The sequence below is a fragment of the Curcuma longa genome, chromosome 2 (assembly GCF_044706935.1).
Source record: "Curcuma longa cultivar G26 ecotype Majalengka, Jawa Barat chromosome 2, ITB_CL_G26_1.1, whole genome shotgun sequence".
NCBI classification, from domain to species: domain Eukaryota; kingdom Viridiplantae; phylum Streptophyta; class Magnoliopsida; order Zingiberales; family Zingiberaceae; genus Curcuma; species Curcuma longa.
The window spans coordinates 15,197,893-15,218,860 of NC_133862.1; the positions used below are offsets into that span (position 1 = coordinate 15,197,893).

A 20,968-nucleotide genomic window follows, 5' to 3' on the forward strand; every position below is an offset into this window, starting at 1 on the left:
TAGATTATTTTAAATTGACATTCAATTTACAACATATATTAAAAATTTTACATTATTTTATTAAATTTTAAAATTATTTGCAAGTTTAAAATAATTCTTGATATTTTATAACTATTATTAATAATATATTATGTTTATAACTATTATATGTAATTAACAACTATATATACTATTATATATGCTATAACAATTTATATATTAGTTTATAATTGATAGTTTATATATTTTATAACAAGTATTTATAATTAACTTCAAGGTATGCCAATTTATATACCAAAATTTTATGAAGAAAAATTTAATAGAGAAAGAAATACCTATTTAAAAAATATTGTAGAATATATTATAAATATGGATAGCTTGATTTAGATTTATTTGATTAGATATTGTGGGTTGATTTGGGCGGATGCAAATTTGGGGAGATTTTATCATGGGCAAATTTGGATTTGGATTGATTTGATTGTATTTTATTTCATAAATAAATAGGGAGTGTGTAAATAACAATGATTCTCATGTACATAATTTAACATTAAGAATTCTTCAATATACTAGTTCTTTCTCTCTCTTTATTTCTCAGTAGAATTCTTTATGGTATCAGAGCAATTTACCATTGAATCTATTATGTCACAAAGGCTACTTCCGGTACAATAAGCCATCAACCATCTCTTTCTTCAAAACATAGCAACTCTCGGCGATCGCAACCTTGTTCTTGCCCATTAGCTGCAACAAAAATCGAAATCCATGTCAACCCTTAATGCTCCCTTCGGAGTCGAAGGTGTATATTCCATTGGCCACTAACTCAATGATCTGAATTATCTCCAGTGCTCGCAGTCCATAAGAATGTATATCTGCAGCATAGGGAAAGAGGATTTCTTCACCAGCGACTTTGTTGCATCCTCACTTGAAGACCCAAAATACAAAATCTGGAATGTTGAGAATCACATGGTGATGTCTTGGCTGATAAATTCGATGACTAACGAAATCGAGGAAAACTTTCTTCTCCACCAATCTGCAAAGGATATATGGGAAGTTGTGAAGGAAACATACTCACATTTGGACAATACGTCGGAGTTGTTCGAGGTCGAATTAAACCTTCACGACCTTAAACAAGATGGGCTATCTGTTATACAATATTTCAACACCCTTTTTCGCAATTGGCAGCAAGTCGACATTTTTATGTTCACCAATGGGCTTGTAAAACTGATGTCAAACTCTATCGGAAAATCAATGAGCAGAAGAGGACGTTCAAGTTTCTGTTTGGATTAAACTCCTCACTAGACAATGTATGTTCACGCATTCTCAACCTCAAGCCACTGCCGAGTGTGCATGAGGCATTTGCTAAAGTCAGCAACAGAAGATTATGCTCGGGCCGACTACTGCTGCTGAAGCATTTGCACTTACGACTCATTGATTCTAGCCTCGACTGCCTCGACAAAATGATAGAGACATCCAGCTGCGGCGTGGTCGTCCTTGGTGCGACTATTGTTACAAAGCTGGGCACACCAAAGATAAATGTTGGGTGATTCACGGGAAGCCACACGACTAGAAGTTTAAGTCGGAGAGCCACCTGTGAGCTCACACCGCCTACAATCAGCCATTGACATCCAACCCCTTCAACTTTGAACAGATTGACTTGTTGATGAAGATACTATGTGACTTACCAAGCAACAAGAAACATGGGAAGGCTGAGTATCATACTGGGTTTTTTTCCCAGTACAAACCCATTGAAAACTAGACTCAATCTGAAATCTCAACTCCCTCAGGTCAAAAAGGACCCACTACTACCTCAAGCCCATCTGGAGCCCCCACTAGTTACTCATCTCACAATGAAGGTATTTTCCCTAATACCTTAAATATAAACAGGTCTCTCGAATAATGGATTTTTAACTCGAGCGCATCGGATCACATGATGGACAATGTATCCCTCCTTTATAATTATGTTCTATGTCGAGACAATTCCACTATTCGTGTTGCAAATGGGTTTGCCGCAAAAATTGTTGGCGTCGATTCCGTGACAATAACACCAAATATATACTTGAAAGCAGTCCTTCATATTCCTATATTGGATTACAACTTATTGTCTATAGGAAAGCTGACTCATGATTTAAAGTGTCTTACTAAATTTTTTCCTAAATTGTGTGATTTTCAAGATATGGAAATGAGGAAGATAATTGATAGTGTTGAATCGTGCTCCGGACTCTATATTATTCACGGGACTTCGCCTTACTATAGGAATTTAATTAGCTACCACTCTACCTCTTTCAACAATATGTCGAAATTATATTATAGCACTATCGTCTTAGTCAACTTGACTTATCTTGCAAAATTATTTCCAAATTTATTTTTTAATGAAAATGTCAATTCTTTTCAGGTGAGTTCTGTCAACTTGCTAAACATATATAAGTATCATTTCCAAACTTATGTTACAAACCAACTAAACCTTTTTCGCTCATTCACAGTGACGTTTGGGGACCGCTCATATTAAAACTTTTACAGGAAATTGTTGGTTCGTTTCATTTGTTGATGATCATACTCGCTTGACTTGGTGGTTTCTAATGAAAGATAAATCTACAGTGAGTCACATATTTGAACAATTCTATATTATGATTCAAACTCGGTTTCAGACATATATTCAAATAGTTAAAATCGACGATGCTAAAGAATAGTTTGCCTTGAATTTTGCTGCTTTTCTATCCTTAAAAGGCATCATCCACTTCAGTTCCTGCGTTGACACTCCTTAACAAAATGGGATTGTCGAACGCAAGAGTAGACTTCTCGTGGTAGCTCGCTCACTCATGTTCTCTTTCAATGTATCAAAAAAATTTTGGAGTGATGTTTCCACAACCACCTATCTCATCAATGGAATGCCCTCTCGAGTTCTCAACTTCCATAGTTGAATTCAACTTTCCTTAAATCATTCCCCCACACTAAGTATCTCTCAAAATATTCTTGCAAAAGTATTTGGTTGTATATTATTTGTTCATATCCACCATCACAATGTAGTAAACTTGATCCAAGATCCACCAAATGCATTTTCCTCGGCTACTCACCATTTTAAAAGGCTACAAATGCTACTCACCTATCACCAAGAAAATCTACAACACTATGGATGCCACCTTCTTTGAACAACAACCATACTACTCTAGTTCTGAGATTCAGGGGGAGAATCTGAGCGAATATCATCATCCATCACATTGTTTCGGATCAGACCCCGATATCATTCACCCTCTATCCAATCCCCTTGTGTCACATCCCATACCTTCACCTGCATCACCTCCTCCCGTAGTCAAGTAAATTTGTGTATACACAAGACAAAATACACATTCAACACCAGTTAAGAGTCAGAATTGGATCCAACTCCCACATACATTTACTCAAGTACGATACTCAATCATTAATCTACTTCACCTGTGGATGATAACCTTGACATTCCAATTTCTTTAAGGAAGGGAGTTAGATCCTGTACGATGCATCTCAACTCTAACTTTATTTCTTATAAAGGACTGCCACCAAATTATCGAGCGTGTTGACCTTTGATAATATTCAAGTTCCAACCACCATTGATAAAGCTCTCAAGCACCTTGAATGGAGAAAAGCTGTTGATGAGGAAGTAAAAGCCCTACAAAAGAATAGTACATGGTCTATTTGTGAACTACTAAAGGGAAAGAAAGTAATTGGGTGCAAATGAATTTTTAAAGTCAAATACAAAGCTAATGGTATAGTTGGAAGACTAAAGGCATGTCTTGTAGCCAAAAGATTCTTACAATACTATGGCATCGATTACCAAGAAACTTTTGCTTCAGTGGCTAAGCTCAACACTATCAGAATCTTATTCTCTCTGGCTACAAACAAGGGTTGACATTTACACCAATTGGACGTCAAAAAATCTATTTTAAATGGTGACTTGGAAGAAGAAATTTACATGCAAATTCTTCCAGGCCTTGGCACCCATAACAACAAGGTATGCAAGATTCACAAGTCATTATATGGTCTTAACCAATCTCCATGGGCATGATTCGACAAGCTTGCTACTTTTGTGACAAAGCATGGATAGCAGATCATATCTTATTTGTGAAAATCTCTCCTGAAAGAAAACTCACCATTCTTATTGTCTATGTCGATGATATCATCATCATGGATGATAATGAGAAAGAAATCGCAAATCTAAAGGGGCTCCTCACCCAGGAATTTGATATAAAAGATCTCGAGAATCCAAAATTCTTCCTTGGCATGGAACTGACTTGATCTAAACACGGAATATTCCTATCACAGCGGAAATACACGTTGGACCTACTAAAAGAAACAAGCATGCTTGGATGCAAGCTTGTGGATACTCCGATGGATTCTTCTAACAAAATTGGCTCTGGAAAGGACGATGTACCAATAGATAGAAGGAGATATCAACAACTTGTAGGGCATTTCATCTATCTATCCCACACAGGACCCGATATCGGATTTTCCGTTAGTGTAGTAAGGTCATACAGAAGAACACATGACGTTGTCTGCAGAATCTTGAGATACTTCAAGAGTACCCCAGGCAAAGAGTTTCTATTTCGAAAGAACAAAAATTGAGGTATACATGTGTACTCAGATGTAGACTGGGCTGGGGATCTTACAAATAGACGATCGACCTTGAGCTACTGTACATATGTCTAGGGTAATTTGGTAACATGGAGAAGTAAAAAGTAACTTGTGGTTGCAAAAATCAGTACTAAAGTGGAATTTAGAGCTCTTGTACTAGGAATTGTGAATGAATATGGATTCATAGAACCCTAAAAGAACTCGAAATAATCATAGATAAAGCTGCCAAACTATAATGTGACAATTTAGTAGCCATCAACATTGTAAAGAATCTTGTTTACCATGATAGAACAAAACACATAGAAATTGTCAAACACTTCATTTCAGAAAATGTAGCGAAAGGATATGTGGAACTTTCGTATGGTCCTTCACGATATCAAATCACAGACATACTTACAAAAGCTCTCCCAAGGATTAACTTCGAAGAACTATGTGACAAGTTGGGCATGTACAATATGTACAACCCAATTTGAGGTGTTGTAGAATATATTGTAAATATGGATAGCTTGATTTAGATTTATTTGATTAGAAATCATGGGCAGATTTGGACAGATGCATATTTAGATAGATTTGATTTTATTGTATTTCATTTCATAAATAAGTTGGGAATAAGTGTATATAAATAACAATGATCCATAATTCAACATCAAGAATTCTTCAATTTACCAATTCTTTCTTTATTTCTCTCGGTAGAATTCTTCAAAAAATAAAAGTTCAATTTCTAAAAAAAAAAAAGCGGCTGCTGTCGTGAGTGTTTTGTCTTCACAGAGCATGCCTCCAAGGTCGAGGTACCCTTCGCACTCTAATGGAGGCAGCTGCGGGGGTCATGACACCCTCTGCACCCCTGCAAAGGTCGTCATATGGGTCGCGACACCCTCTGTGCCCGGTTGGAAGCCACTGTGGGGGGTCGCAATACCCTCGTAGTCACAGTGGTGCTGGTCTCGATCGATAAATGTAATGATAAATTCCATCCATGCCAACCGACATGACACGAAATTTAAATACATGGTGATAACTATGGGAATTGCATCTATGCTACAAATCCTTATCATTCTCTCTCCTATGATGTCTTTTGAGTTCGTGGACATCTTGACTCAACACTATATCAAATTTACATGTTGCCTACTGAGATACTAGGTTCCAATTGTATCCTTTTAATAGCAAACTTTGTATAGGAGTTTTTGTCTCTATGTCAATGAAATAGTAAATGAATCAAATGTGGTTTCTGTGGTGATTACATCTATGCTACAAACCATTTCTTATTTCATGCATTTTGTTTTCTTCTGTTAGAATCGTCTAATGCCAAAGCCAAACTACCAAAATAGTTCCACTCTTGAACAAGCCATTTTCTTCTGGTGCTCAACAGGTAAATGATAAGAGGAGAAAAAGGTTCATGGGGATCTGATCGTTTAATGAATTATGTTGTATTGCATGAGGCAAACTGCAAGAATTTTCCCTGGATAAGTTGCAGTTGCAAATAAGTCTCACTAGCATATGCGATAAATCACTATTTGGTTATGGAGACATAAACTCTCTTATTAAGTTATTGCTTTGATGTATGGTGTTTATTTTTATCTCCATTTTCCCCAATGGTTTATCTCATCTACAACCTTCTCACATGCCAACTGCTAGTGTCTCTTTACTTTCTATAGTTTACTTGCATTTTTCAGCTAAAGAAATAGCTTTTTTGTCTATTACATTTTTGTTAATAATTGTTTCTAATATTTCCATCATTAAATTTCAAATTCATTTCAGTTTTTATTTCTGTTTTTTCTTTTAAACTCTTCAAGGTTCTTGGCACAATTGGCCACCCACTTCAGTACACAGAAATGAAGATTGTGGATGCAGAAACTGGTGAGGTTCTTCCAGATGGTTCAAAAGGTGTTGTTAAAGTCAAAGGGCCACAAGTCATGGCAGGTTACTACAAGGTAATTTTTATCTGTATCTGAATTAATCAGTATAACAGTGATTTTTTTTCTTAAGTTAAAACATTTCTTGATTTGCATTATATTTTCAAACTTCCAATAAAAACTGATAGAAACAGTCTAATATATACCTAGTCTTGTGCCTATGTTTTAATAGCATTGGTCATGTTTAGGATTTTTTATATCATGTTTATGCAATTCTTCTTTATGAACAAGGTAAAACAATATCTCTTTCTTTAAACTATACATGATATTAGAACCATCAATCTAGGGATAAAATTTTATGAACGAGGTATTCTCCTTGTGCAAGGCTGTTGGCTTCTATTTCTCAATTGTCTCATCTCCTCTTTCTCTCGTAGGCACACATGCTTTCCTAGTCGGAATCAGATACAACATGTGTGCAAATCACTAATGTCGGGCATGATCTGTATGGCAGAGGCAGAGAAACAAGGAGTTCCTCTCCAAGTGATCACCTCTTCGTCTGTCACACGTGAGCTCTTACCTATCTCTAGATCTGCTTGCTCCCAGTTCAAGGATGTTTGCATCTAGCATCTGACTCCCCAACTGTTGGAGTCCTTTGCTCGATCTCCTCAGTGGAGGATCCTTCTCCCTCAAGCACTAGCTTGCCAAATGACTGCAGTGCCTTCCTCAATTGACAATGGAATTTCTCCCACTTGCGAGTCAGAACAACAAAGATCTCGCTTTCTTAAGCTTGCTTGACATCAAGTTCTATAATGTTTTTCTCGTGTTTGTCTTTGGCAACATTAGGTTCAGCATCATCCACTGTCAACATCTCTGCCACTCTCGACATGCACGAGATTCCTTCACCATCAATTCTAGAGAAGCTTCTGCTTCTGCTGAAACTTCGCCTGCATATGACTGTGGCCTCCAAACTGGCAATAAGTCCTGCTCTTATCCCTCATATGATCAAGCTTTTCCATAAAAGTTTAATCAGCGTTGTCATCAACCTATTAGCCTTGCTTTTTTGCTTGTCATCCTCATCATAAGCAGGATCAGATTCACTTTCCGATGAATCCCTTGATTCTTCTATCTTTTTCCTTTCTAAAAATAGAAAGTACATGCTTCTTTATGTTGTATGAATCTTGTGTGTTTCAAAAAGATCTCTATCTGAATTATTGGTTGTTTTGGGTGTTCAAGATATGCCATGAGGGGGAGTCTATGTCAAGGTTCAAAATCTTGAGTCGTGTGCCAAAGTTTTGATCTTTGACCAGAACAATATTGTTTTCGTTATCGTGCCGATATTTCAATGCATAGTGCCGATAATGGATTGGAGTTGAAGAAGGAAGGAGATGAAGCATAAGAAGAAGTCTGTGCTGAGCATGATTTTAAATCTTGTACCATACAATGTGAAATGATCGAAATCTATCATTCCAGTAAATTACCGAAACTTGATATCACTTAGCACAAATAATGTCTCCTTCCTTTGATTCATCTTCTTCCTCCTTCAACTTTAATTATATATTAGAGTGTTGGCATAATATTGAAACAATATATTTTTTTGTTGAAGATCGAAACTACAATATGGTTCGAAATTTTGAACCATAGTACCGAGTGGTATCGAGTTTTGGTGATTTACCAAAACGATACGGTTTGACCGTTTTGCTCAACACAATACAAGATTTCAAACCATGGTCTATATGCATTCTCCTTGAATCTTAATCAATCCTTTTCTTCCTTATTTAAACATATCTTATATCCTTCTCTTATGTTCATGTGTTGCTGGTGCACCACATTGGCTGTAGGGCCATCTTCAAATAAGTCTCCTTTTTTCGATCTTTGTTTATTGTTAATCCACCAGATAAGAGATTGACTTGAGTACTTTTGCCTAGGGTTTCATCGTATTTATTTGTTGCATATACAATGCCTAAAGCTAGTGGAGACCTCCTTTTCTTAGGTATGTTATGTGTTACTGATGCACCAGATGGAGATGCCAAGTTGACATTTGTCACCGAAGGTTTTATTTTATTTTATCCTATCACAGAGCTAGTGGAGATTCAAATAGAGAAAATATTAGATTTAGCTAGCTATCGCTTACCTATCTACTTGTCTGTCTATTTATTTATCTAACTGTCTACCTATCTATTTACTCTATCTATCCCTATCTACCTACCTACCCATCTAGCTTGCAAACTGTCTAACTAGCTACACACCTACTCACCCATCTACTGGCATTAGTGTAATTGGCTCCCTAGTTAAGGATAGCGGTCGTCCGAAGAAGAGAAAGGATAGCATGATTCTGTGAGTAACCTACTAACAGATCATAGGTCGTGGAGTAGGAATCGAAAATTCTGAACCACCTAAAGATTGGTTTGTGATTGTGTTTGTAATTTGTTTATATATTTGTACATTTCCGTTGTGTATTAATTTGATTGTAGGCAAATACAAATGAAATCGAGCAAAATACAACAACCATCTATTCATCCCCCTCTTGCCATGTCATTGGATCCAACATATGTTTCCTTTTCCTATTTATCTTTTCCTTCAGGGAGAAGGTCATTCAAAATATTAGTTTCTGAGGTTTCTCTTCATCCTTTCTCTCTTTTTCCTCTCTCATTATTTTGCTATCTAGTCTATGCTTTTTTTTTTATTTCATGTAACAAGTTGGACATGCATAGTATACTCTAGATTGAGAGCAATAAATATCTTCTCTTGATTCATACCTCATCCCTTAATCCGCTTTGACATCCAATACTCGATTTGCATGGGCTACATGGTGGTATTCATGATCACTCATTATTATTATTATTATTATTTTGAATTATGCAATTAATCCAAAGATTTTCTTTCCATGTGATATATATCCCGCTCTTCTTTTAAAAAACGTTTAATGGTTGGTCAGATTTATGCATGAGGTAAATAATACTTGGGAATTATATAAAAAATGAAAATAAAAGCCCTTTTAATTGTGCATTCGAGTATTGATGCATGTGGTAAAATTTTAAATGGGATAAATATTTTTAGATGTTAATGAATTAAAATAAAAAACTGTTTACTTTTAAAATTAGTCATGTAAAATTTAGACATTTAAATTATTTTAAAAAATATAATTGACCGTCAAACTTGAATAGATTGAATAAAGACAGACCGAGTAAAGCGGAATGGCTGCAATGGCTTTACTGGACGAGGTATGAATCAAGAGAAGACATTGAAAAGAGCTGGGAGTACACGTTGGGTTCACATTATAATACATTGTTGAGTTTGATATGCTTATATCCTTCAGTTATTGATGTCCTTTTAATTGTTGAAGAGGAGGGAAAAGTTCACAAGTGAAGGGCGCAAACAAATAATCTGTTGGTATTGGTGGGAAAATATGAATTTATATTTTAGATGCACTTAATGAAAAATATTTTAGGAGTCACAAATGATTGGTCACAAACTTTGCAAAAAAAAGATCAAAACATCGTAAATATCATGATTCTTGTAAGATCAAGTAAACATCAACTACAAACCATGAGAGTTGATGGTTGGGATTTATTACTGAATGAAGTTTCTGTATTTTGTGTTAAATATGAGGTAGTCACCTCGCACATGGAAGACTTGTTCGCCATAACGAAATATTAATCTTCATTATGCATTCGAGTATTGATGCATTCGAGTATTGACGAAACATTAACCCTAAATGCCCTTTTAATTGTGCATTTGAGTGTTGATGCATGTGGTAAAATTTTAAATGGGATAAATATTTTTAGAGGTTAATGAATTAAAATAAAAGACTGTTTACTTTTAAAATTAGCCATGTAAAATTTAGATATTTAAATTATTTTAAAAAATATAATTGATCGTCAAACTTGAATAGATTGAATAAAGACAGACCGAGTAAAGCAGAACGACTGCAATGGCTTCACTAGACGAGGTATGAATCAAGAGAAGACATTGAAAAGAGCTGGGAGTACACGAGTTCACATTATAATACATTGTTGAGTTTGATATGCTTATATCCTTCAGTTATTGATGTCCTTTTAATTGTTGAAGAGGAGGGAAAAGATCACAAGTGAAGGGTGCAAGCAAATAATCTGTTGGTATTGATGGAAAAATATGAATTTATATTTTAGATGCACTTAATGAAGAATATTTTAAGAGTCACGAATGATTGGTCACAAACTTTGCAAAGAAAAGATCAAAACATCATAAATATCATGATTCTTGTAAGATCAAGCAAACACCAACTACAAACCATGAGAGTGGATAGTTGGGATTTGTTACTGAATGAAGTTTCTTTATTTTGTGTTAAATATGAGGTAGTCACCCCGCAAATGGAAGACTTGTTCGCCATGATGAAATATTGAAGGAAGAACAAATCTTCATTATTATCCGTTGAAACGTTTTATGAAATGATAGATTTGTAACTTCAAGAGTTGAACAGTCGCTTTAACAAGGTGAACACAGAGTTGTTATGTATGATTTGTCTTGATTCATCAAATTCATTCTCTGCTTATGGTAAGAGAAAATTGCTTCAGTTTGTTCAGTTTTATCCATCCGATTTCTCTCTGATGGAGTTAATGCATCTCGAGCACCAACTTGATAATTTTATTTTTGACATGCAAAGTAGCAATCAATTCTCTGAGGTTGCCGGAATTAGCGAGCTTGCTAAAAGATGGTGCAATTGAAGAAACATCGATTGTATCCTTTGTTATATTTATTTTTGAAGTTAGCATTGTTATTATCCGTTGCAACTGCAACTGTAGAGAGAGTATTTTCAATAATAAAATAATCAAAATCTCACTTCGTAATCAGTTGGGAGATGATTTGGTAAATGATTGTCTGTTTCATATATTGAGCGAGATGCGTTTGATACAGTTGATAATGAAGTTTTATTCAACATTTTCGAAGTATGAAATCTCGGAAAGTGCTATTGTAAAAACATATGAAGTTGAAAATCTTGACTACGCCACTGATTGAGAGGAAGTGTTAAAAAAATTTAATATATAACTTAGTCTAAGACATACCTACACTTGTGCCTATGTTTTACTTTAGAAAAAATTAGTAGTTTCTATGCTCGGTCTATAAGTGCATGTCATTATCATTTATGATATACAATATCATGTTTTCTTCATCACCAAATAGAGATAAATATTATAGGGTAGTAGCTAGAAATTCTTTGGCCTTGAATTAGAGTATTCAAGATGAATAAGTTGTTCCTACTCATACGTCCAAAAGTTCCTAACTATTGCGTGGGAATAATTTTATTTTAGAAGTATTTTCCCCTCCCAATAATTTTCTATTGGAGCTTCTCTCATTCTTTTTATTATCATAATGATGCATTTTGGGTTTTAATTTCTAATATGCAATGCCAACCATTTTTCTTTCTCTTAGAATTGGACATGCACGTCAATGACTCTAGATTCAAGGGTTTCTACTATAACCAAATTAAAAATTGGAGCAGCATTATAGTTTTGGTTTTGCTAGACCAGTTTACTTTGAGTAGCATGCTGAAGTATCGATGCATAATAATAGTGGGGTGAGGAATTAGAGGTCGAGGGAGGAAAGAGATAAAAAAGAGAAAGCAAACCATATACCTAAGGATAATTTTGATGTTGTGTTGAGCTTGTACTCAACACACTTTGGCATGCATCAAAATATGCATATATGAACTTAGATGGTTTTATTCGTTAGTTAATTAAATTTATCATACTTTAATCCATCCTTGATAGGCTGGCTTCACATATATTAAAGCATCTTGAAATTTAGATTACTTTTACTCATTGTGCTTTTTTATTAAGATTTTCTACTTTTAATAGGATTACATCAATTAGTAATTGAATTGAAAATGATTTTATTTTTTTTACTTCAATGTTTGTCGAGATGTATTCATATGGTTTTTTTATTTTACAATTTTGCTACTTAATTTATTTACTTATAAAAATAAAGCTACAAGGAATAAATAATTAATTGAATTAGAATGTTGGAGAAACAAGCTACAAAAGAATAACAAATGAATTCATCTTTACATATGTTGTAGTATGCTAAAGCATGTCGAGTGTTGGTACAGTACAATACTCGACATAATCAAATACAAGAGGCACTAGAGAGATTACTCATGGTAATCAGTATCAATGTTTAGCAATTCTACTAGAACGATTTAATCTTTCCATTGAATTTTATCTATAAGGCTATATTTCTAGTATTAACCTTTTAAATAAGAGTATTCTTTGGTGTCTCTCTACCTTTTCTTTGCCTGTTACTTCTTTAGTTCTTATTGATACAAATAGTTTGATAAAATAATTATTAATTGTCTTTTGGCATATTTGTTTCTTATTTGATCATAAAAGGGTAGTCCGATACACGAAGCTTCTGCCAATGCAGGGTCCCGGAAAAGGGTTGGATCATATTGGCTCTATTGTACACAGTCTTACCTTATATTGCAACAAGAAATTATTTTCGTGACTCGAACTCGTCACACGATAATAATTTTACCATTGTGCGAAGACTATTTGATCATATGCAGATATTTTTAATTCTCTATATAGTAATATTTTTTATCATTTTTTAGAATGCATTATGGAAATTCCACTATTCTTCCCATAAATTGCATGCGGTGTTGATGGTATATCCACCATGCTCATTTTGAATTTCAAAGAGGAAATGAAATGCATATGAGCATATATAATAAGGTTCCAAGTAAACCTAGAATGAATTCTGCAAGTGTCAATGTCTAGAATACTCTATGTTCATTGTTTTATATGATTGATTAATTATATTAAATTTGATTGGATATAGTGCTAGCTTCGATGAAATGCCAAACTTATCGTATTGGTGATATATATATATATATATATATATATATATATATATATATATATATATATATATATATATATATATATATATATATATGAAAAAGAGCAGATGGACAGATAATAAGATTCCAAGTAAACCTAGAAAGAATTTTGCATGCACTAATTTCAAAAGTGTTCTGCTAATTTTTCTATTTGATTGGTTAATTATTTTAAAGTTGATTGAATGATTACTTAGTGCCTTCTTCGATGAAATACCAAACTTATAATTTTGTTAATTCATATATATTGAATGAAAAGGATATCATTTTAAAGTATTCATCTGAGAGGTAATTAACAATGATATTTTTTCCATCTTGTCTCTGTTGGATTGTGCTCCCTGGAAGTTGATGTATGTTATGATTTTGGTCACGCAAAGAGTAACATAAGCAACAGGGAGAGAGTGAAGAATGACAAATATAGGAAGTTTTTTTCTTTTCTCATGTGATAGATGGACTAAGGATTGAAATCTTGAGCCGTTTTGCTCGATACTGACGAAATTTTTCATTCTGCTAGCAGACCAGCACTGGCACCAGCATTCCAATTGGGATACCGTCCGAAGGCATCGCTCGGGTCGGACGACGCCTCCGGAGGTTTCACACGGGTCCGGCGACGCCTCCGGAAGTGTTGCGCGGGCCGCACGGACCCCGATCATGGTAGCAGAATCCATTTTTTTTAAATTTAAGTTTTAATAATCACACATAGGTTAATAATTTTAATCAACTCCTATCTATAGTTGAGATAATTTAAATAGGCTTAATTAAAACATCATAAAATTATCCTATTATTTATTTTTAATTAATATATTTTATATTTTAAAAATACTGAGACTATACTGGTACGATTTAGTACTGAAACTGTATCGTTCTGGTTCAAGACCGAAACCTTGGTACGACTCGATATTTTAAACTTTGAGATGGGCTACTAGAAGAGCATGGTTTTGATGTTTGAGCAATATGGTTGAATATGTTGTTTAGCTCGGCCATGCAAGGCTCTTAACCCTGTGGTTGCAAGTTCAAGCTTCATGGTGTGCAAAATAAATATGTTGAAAATAATTTGTCAAGCAAGTCAAGACTAGACACTTGGCACTGGAGAAATCCAACTATTGTTGGCAATGAAAGTGCTAGGTAGGTCATGGAAGATTGAATGTTAGACACATGAGGAAGTGTTGTCATGTCAACAAAGACTAGATGTTAGGCATGTGAGGAAAGTTCTGATAGGTCAAAGAGGATTAGATATTAAGCAAGTGATGAAAGTCCTAGTGGGTTAAAGTTTACCTGAGGTTTGGTAAGTGGATGTCCTAGTGAGTCAAAGGGTAGCTGACACTAGGCAATCGACGAAGTCCTGGAGACAAGGAGTTTCTAAGTATTAAAAGTCCTAGTAGGTTGAGTTCGGATGGGTACTAGGCAACGATGTAGTCCTAGTAAGTCGAGATTGATTTATACTAGGCAAAGGAGTGAATCTAGAAAATAACAAGTGATTATAAAAGGAGACAGATTTGAAGATTTCAACAAAATTCATGATTTGTTCTAGGGAGAGTGCTAGTATATTTCACGGCCATTGTGAGCAATCCACAGTAATAAACAACAAGCACAGCAAAATTTCTGTGTAATCTTTATTTCTTGTAATATTTCGTTATTTGCTTTGATTCTTGTATTCTTTGTATTTGCTGTAAGAAGAGAACTGTAAGACATTTCTATCCCTTTGGAAGGTATCCAAAGAAGAGAAAAGATAACAATAATTCTAGGAGTGATCCCGACAAATCATTGACCATGGAGTAGAACGAATCGACAGGTCATAGGCCATAGAATGATCCCCCATCTAAAGACTTTTGTTTTGTGCTTGTATCTTTTATTTGTTTGCACTGCACACTAACAAATCGTAGAGACAAACATGAATGAAAGCACGAAGACTACGAGTGTTTATTTTATCAAGTATGTTTCTCTCATTTGTTTATTTTGTTCATTGGCAACAGAATCCTTCTGCGACAAATGCAGCCGTGGATGAAGAGGGCTGGTTTAACAGTGGTGATATTGGTTGGATTGCTCCACACCATTCCACGGGGAGGAGTCGTAGATGTAGTGGAATGGTTGTTATTGAAGGGCGTGCAAAGGATACAATAGTTCTCAGCACAGGTGCATCAGATAGTATTTGCATATCTAACTACTCTTTAATAGAACTAATCTTGGTTACTTTGTAGAATACTTTGGTTTTGTGTGTCCAATGTTTCATAGGGACAGCTTAGGATGCTGTGGGCTCTGAATTTTTTATTGCTCGTTCAAAATTCACAGGTGAAAATGTTGAGCCAACAGAGCTTGAAGCCGCTGTTATGCAAAGTAGTTTGATACAACAGATAGTGGTCATTGGTCAGGTAAGTATTTTAACTTTATGATTTATATTCAGTACGTAAGGAACAAATAAGGATGGTAGATTGTAATTATGTGTTTTCTCTCAGTGATTTATGAGTCTCATGAATGTATATGTAGTAATTTCACACTATCAAGAGGAATTTGTCATGGCGGTGAAACATTCAGGCTTAGAAAAATATTGCTGACAGTCATCTTCTTTTTTGTTCATAATAACCTGACCTCAAGAAGCATCATATAATGGGAGAACAAAGAAGGCTCTAAACGTGTTTAAAAGAGTTTGATGGTCAAGAGTATTACAGGTGATATAGTTATACATGAGTTCAATTGTGAAATAACACTTTTGTAGCTAACCCAACTTGTTCGGGCATGCACCTTGTTGAGTCTCGGCAAGATGAAGTGATGCTCAAACACAGTTATTATTTATATTTTCATTGTTCATTGACCCGTGAACTAATACTATCCATCATAATTTTCGTTCCTGTAATTAGGATTGAGTATTTAGTTAAAACATAACCGAACCGAACCGAACCGAATTAACCGAAATTGAACAAATCAATTTTTTTTCAAACTAACCGAACCGATCGAATTTTCAAATAAAAATCGAACAAACCGAACTAATAAAATATCGATCAAATTAACCAAAAATTTTTTAGTATTATGAGAGATTTATCGATTAGTTAGGGATTTATATGTTCACTTACTTAGAAATTTATCATTATTTTATTTTATTAAGGTTTATTTGGTTTAACCGAATAAAAGATTTTAAAACTGAAACCGAATTGAATTAACCAATATAACTGATTTTTTTTAGAAAAAAAATTGAAATTCTAAAATAATTGAATTGAATTTTTAAATTCAGTCAGTTTGTTTGATTTAATCGAACTTTTGCTCACCCCTACCTATAATGATAGTTATTGTATGGTCATTTTGTGCCTACCTTGTCAAACTTATCTTTTTTTGCTAGCATGTATGTTTATCTTAGGTTATTCATTAAAACCTGTGTTTAGGATCAGCGCAGACTTGGAGCTCTCGTTGTACCCAACAAGGATGAAGTTCAAGAGCTAGCACGAAGGCAGTCAATTGTCACTGATGGTTCTGAACTCCAAGAAGATGAACTTAAGAGCCTACTATACAAAGAAGTTAAAGCTTGGTAATAGATTTTTTCTAAAAAGATAATTATTGACATACTTTTGTGGCTTCTTTCTCACTTTTGCCAAAATTCCTTTTCTTTTTAAAGTTTTTATTGGTGACTAAAAGATCTTCACAACTTTTATTAAATCTATTTTTATTCTGCAGCCTATTAACATTTTCGTATAACTTTTTATATTAGATCCTGAATGACATTGATGACTCTGAGGTTCAGTCCATTTTTGCTTATTAAATATATTTTTATTCTGCAGTCTATTAACATTTTTCTCATAACTTGTTATATTAGATCATTAATGGCATTGATGACTCTGAATTCAGTCAATATATGCTAAATAGCTTATTATAGAATCAAAATTAAAGCTTCATAATAGTTTTTTTCCCATGCCTTTGTTTGACACTTTCACATACTATAATTGCTAGAGAACTTATGCAATGGCTTTTTCCCTACAACTCCCAAATTCCTTTTTGTTCATTCCTATGCTTCAAATGTGTCTCTAAAATCTTTATTGGATCTACTACTTTGATTCTGTACTATGGTCTTTGTATCATTTTCTTATGGCTTACTATACTAGATCCTGAATGACAGTGATGACTCTCTGACGTCATTGAATATAAGCTAAATGCCCTATTATTTTGAAGTTAAACCTAGGTAATAATTATTCTTTATCTCCATATCTGTGTTTGATGCTTTTGCACATGATGTCAAAAAGAACTTTATTGTTCAAAATGAAGTGGCTTTTGTTCTACTTCTGTTATTGCTGATTTGTATGTCCATAAATCTCTGTAAAAGATGATTGAGGAATGAAAGAGCTGAGAATGATTTTTGACTCATCGCAGACAAACACAATTACCTGCTGTATGGTAATTCAAGTGATTAGCTTCTATATATACCCTTCTATAGTTAACCTAACTATGATCGTGCTGCTTAACTTTTCCAATGCCAACTGAAGCATCTTTTTTTTTCCATCTTCACTGCTCAATTTAATTACACATGAACTAAATGAGTTCTCTGAGTAAATGACGAACTAAATGAGTTCTCTGAGTAAATGACGAACTAAACTTCAAACCCTGCTTGCTGGTTATATTCTCTTATCCATTCAATATTAAAGTTTCCAGTTATTAGGGAGGGGATGGGTAGGGGATTAAGTTCTTAGTCAGAAGAGATTGTCCTTGTTGAAGTATCACTACCTCTACATGAGTGTATCTGGCAGAGTATAATTCTTCTATTTTCCCTCAGAAATCTTGAATCTTGAAATTCTATAAACTCTAGTAATTCGATGGAGTATATCAGGTGGAGACTACTTTTTTTCCTTGAAATCCTTGAAATTGTATATTAATTTGAGTATATCAGGTAGAGACATTCTCTCTTTGTTTTTTTTTTCTCTACAGAAATCTTGAATCTTGGAGTTCTATAGTTCTTTATAATTCAAGGAAATTAACTGCTTTTCCATCTTCTGGCCCTCTTGCAATCCATGCACCATTTGAGAAGTAGATGAGTCAGCTGCTGAATGACACCTACTTTATATATATATTTTTCAGATTCATATTTCGCCGTTGACTTTTGCTTCTTGACTCATACTGTTCAAGGTCTTTTTGCTTTTGGAGAAGTGGTATATCACTTATCCTATATTTTCCTTATGTAATCATGAAATCTGTAGAAAAGCTTTCTCGTTATTCTCACTGGGAACTAAGACATGAAGAGAAGTTGTGACACTGACACGCGAGCACAAACGTCTTCAAATATAGAATTCTGCATGGATAAAATTCCCCTGAGCGTTGACTATGAACATTTGAAGCACATGCACTTTTGTTTGTTGCAGGACTGCTGATTTCACTTTCCAGATTGGATCCATCCTTATAATAGATGAGCCTTTCACCGTAACTTTCCTCCAACGTTTCAGTTTTCAGTATGATCTTAAATCTCTAATTTACCTTATCAAAATCTTATTGTTGTCTAGATTGATAATGGATTACTGACTCCAACCATGAAAATAAGAAGGGACAAAGTGGTTGAGCGATACAGGGAGCAGATAGAGAAGCTGTACAATTGAAGTAAGTTTACAAACTATCTGAACGCTGAAGGACTTGAAGCACTTGAAATTTGAGCATCTGAATGCGGTTTATCCATGCTGCTGAATTTTTAAGTCTGAAGTAACCAATAACCGACTGCTCGCTGGGTATGGTTCGGTGTATAATGTTATCAATTTGCACTCTCCTGCAAGTACAACTGCACATTCGCATTAAGAACTACTTTTGAGCATGCAAATAATGTATGTATGAATGATCTTACATGCGCCATTAAAATGATTGTTTATCGAGAAAATTTCAAGTAAATAGCAAATCTGCAAAGTTCACAAAATCAAAATTTAGGCAAGAAGAAAGCTGATATTTTAAAATTGTTTTTAGTATTTCTGTTACTGATCTTGTCTCGTTGGTCAAAAGCTACAATTGGGAAGTGTTCTCTGTAGAACTTAGTGGATGTTCAATAGGATTTTTTTTTTGTTTTTTTTATAAAAAAATAAATATTGGAATCTTATTCAAAAGTTTGTTGACTCTGTCATCCGAGTAGTAAAAGTTGCTTCATAGCATGAACACGTCTAAATTTTCTTGTGAGCTGCTAACTGAGAAGATTATTGTAAATTGCTGAACTGCTATGATTGGTGAAATCTTATGAAACACGATGCTACAATTTGTGTTGGATTTATATGTTTAGCAAATTGCTTTTCCCACCCCCTTACCAGCGCACCCCCTCTCCCCTCTTCTCTCTCTCCTATTCAAATGACTTTTATACCCTTTTTTCTTTGTTTTTTATTTTATTTTACTTATATATATATTTTTTAATTTTAATTAATTTTAATTTTTTAAATTAAATTTGTTTATTATTTAACTAAAATTTATAACTAAAAATAAACAAAAGATTATAAACATATAAAAAAATTATTCAAAAAAATAAAATTGATAAAAAAATTGAAAAAAAACTGATTAACAAAAAAAATAAAATCAATAAAAAACAAAATTTTAAAAATAATAAATTGAAAAAAATACAAGTATTATGAAAAAAATAATAAATAAAATTAATTAAAAATAAAATTTATATAAAATTGAAAAAAATATAATAAACAAAATTGATTAAAAATAAAACTAAATAAAATTTATATAAAATTTTAAAAATAAAGTATTGATAAAAAATAATAAATAAAATTGATTAAAAAATAAAACTAAATAAAAATTAAATAAAATTGAAAAAAATATCGTATTGATGAAAAAAATAATAAATTAAATTAATTAAAAAATAAAACTAAATAAAAATAAGAATATATGAGAGCTATTTTTAAATAAAATTAATTAAAAATAAAACTAAATAAAAATTTAAAAAAATAAAAAAAAGGATAAAAAGGTCATTAGAAGAGGAGAGAGAAGAAGTGGGAGGGGAGTGTGCGGTGATGGGGGTGGGAAAAGCAGGCCTCATATGTTTATGGGATATAGTTGAGTTGGTTACAACGGAACAGAATTGTTGAAAAGATTGAATTTCAACGAAGTTGAGGTAATGTCCTCCTCTATCGTGATCAATTACAACCTCTCGATTTATCTTTTCATAGATGATTGTGAGGTTGATCGTATGGGGCCGTTGGGATGGTGGATTTTATTTTTGTTGAAGTATTGAATTTATAATATAGGAAGTTAAGTTAAAAGTTTTTTTGATTTCTTAATTATTATGTGTTCGATATCGAACTCTGAGGACCTCTACGGCTTGTCAATTCCATTTATTGGTTTTTTTCACATAAATTTGGTCTTCCACCAAATCTTGAATTGTTTTCAAGGTTAAGGTTTTGCATTGCACAGTTTGACAAATAGTGTATATTAAGTCTAATTTAAACCTTTTATCAATCCTTTGCTAGCGACGTGTAAACCATCAATAGTTTAGATATTACTATACCAATAATGTGTCCTGTAAGCTAAGTTTCTTAGAAATTAAATGCACTAATACCTTCTACGTTATTATAGCGTTGGAGTTTTAAGTATAATATTCATATTTTTAAGGATGTTTTGTATGATTGTAAAGTATTTCTATGATTTAAAAGAAAGTTTTGTAAAATGATAATTAGATATGTTATGTTATATGAAATTTAATATTGGATTATAATTTGAGTAC

General features: G+C 33.6%; 1 protein-coding gene across 1 annotated transcript; it reads left to right on the forward strand.

The window, feature by feature from the left end:
- Nucleotides 1-5,349: 5,349 nt before the first annotated feature.
- On the forward strand, nucleotides 5,350-19,132 carry LOC141821697 (putative acyl-activating enzyme 16, chloroplastic). The gene is made up of 7 exons (XM_074709052.1): nucleotides 5,350-5,484; nucleotides 6,369-6,506; nucleotides 15,273-15,432; nucleotides 15,589-15,668; nucleotides 16,674-16,816; nucleotides 18,636-18,693; nucleotides 18,774-19,132. The coding sequence occupies exons 1-7, from the start codon at nucleotides 5,350-5,352 to the stop codon at nucleotides 18,864-18,866; spliced, it is 807 nt and encodes a 268-aa protein (XP_074565153.1). The 3' UTR covers nucleotides 18,867-19,132.
- Nucleotides 19,133-20,968: the final 1,836 nt, after the last annotated feature.

Coding starts and splice junctions, on each gene's coding strand:
- LOC141821697 (XM_074709052.1), top strand. CDS start 5,350: ATGCCTCCAAGGTCGAGGTACCCTTCGCACTCTAATGGAGGCAGCTGC. Junction 6,507..15,272: donor TCATGGCAGGTTACTACAAG/GTAATTTTTATC, acceptor CATTGGCAACAG/AATCCTTCTGCGACAAATGC. Junction 16,817..18,635: donor TACAAAGAAGTTAAAGCTTG/GTAATAGATTTT, acceptor TGTTTGTTGCAG/GACTGCTGATTTCACTTTCC.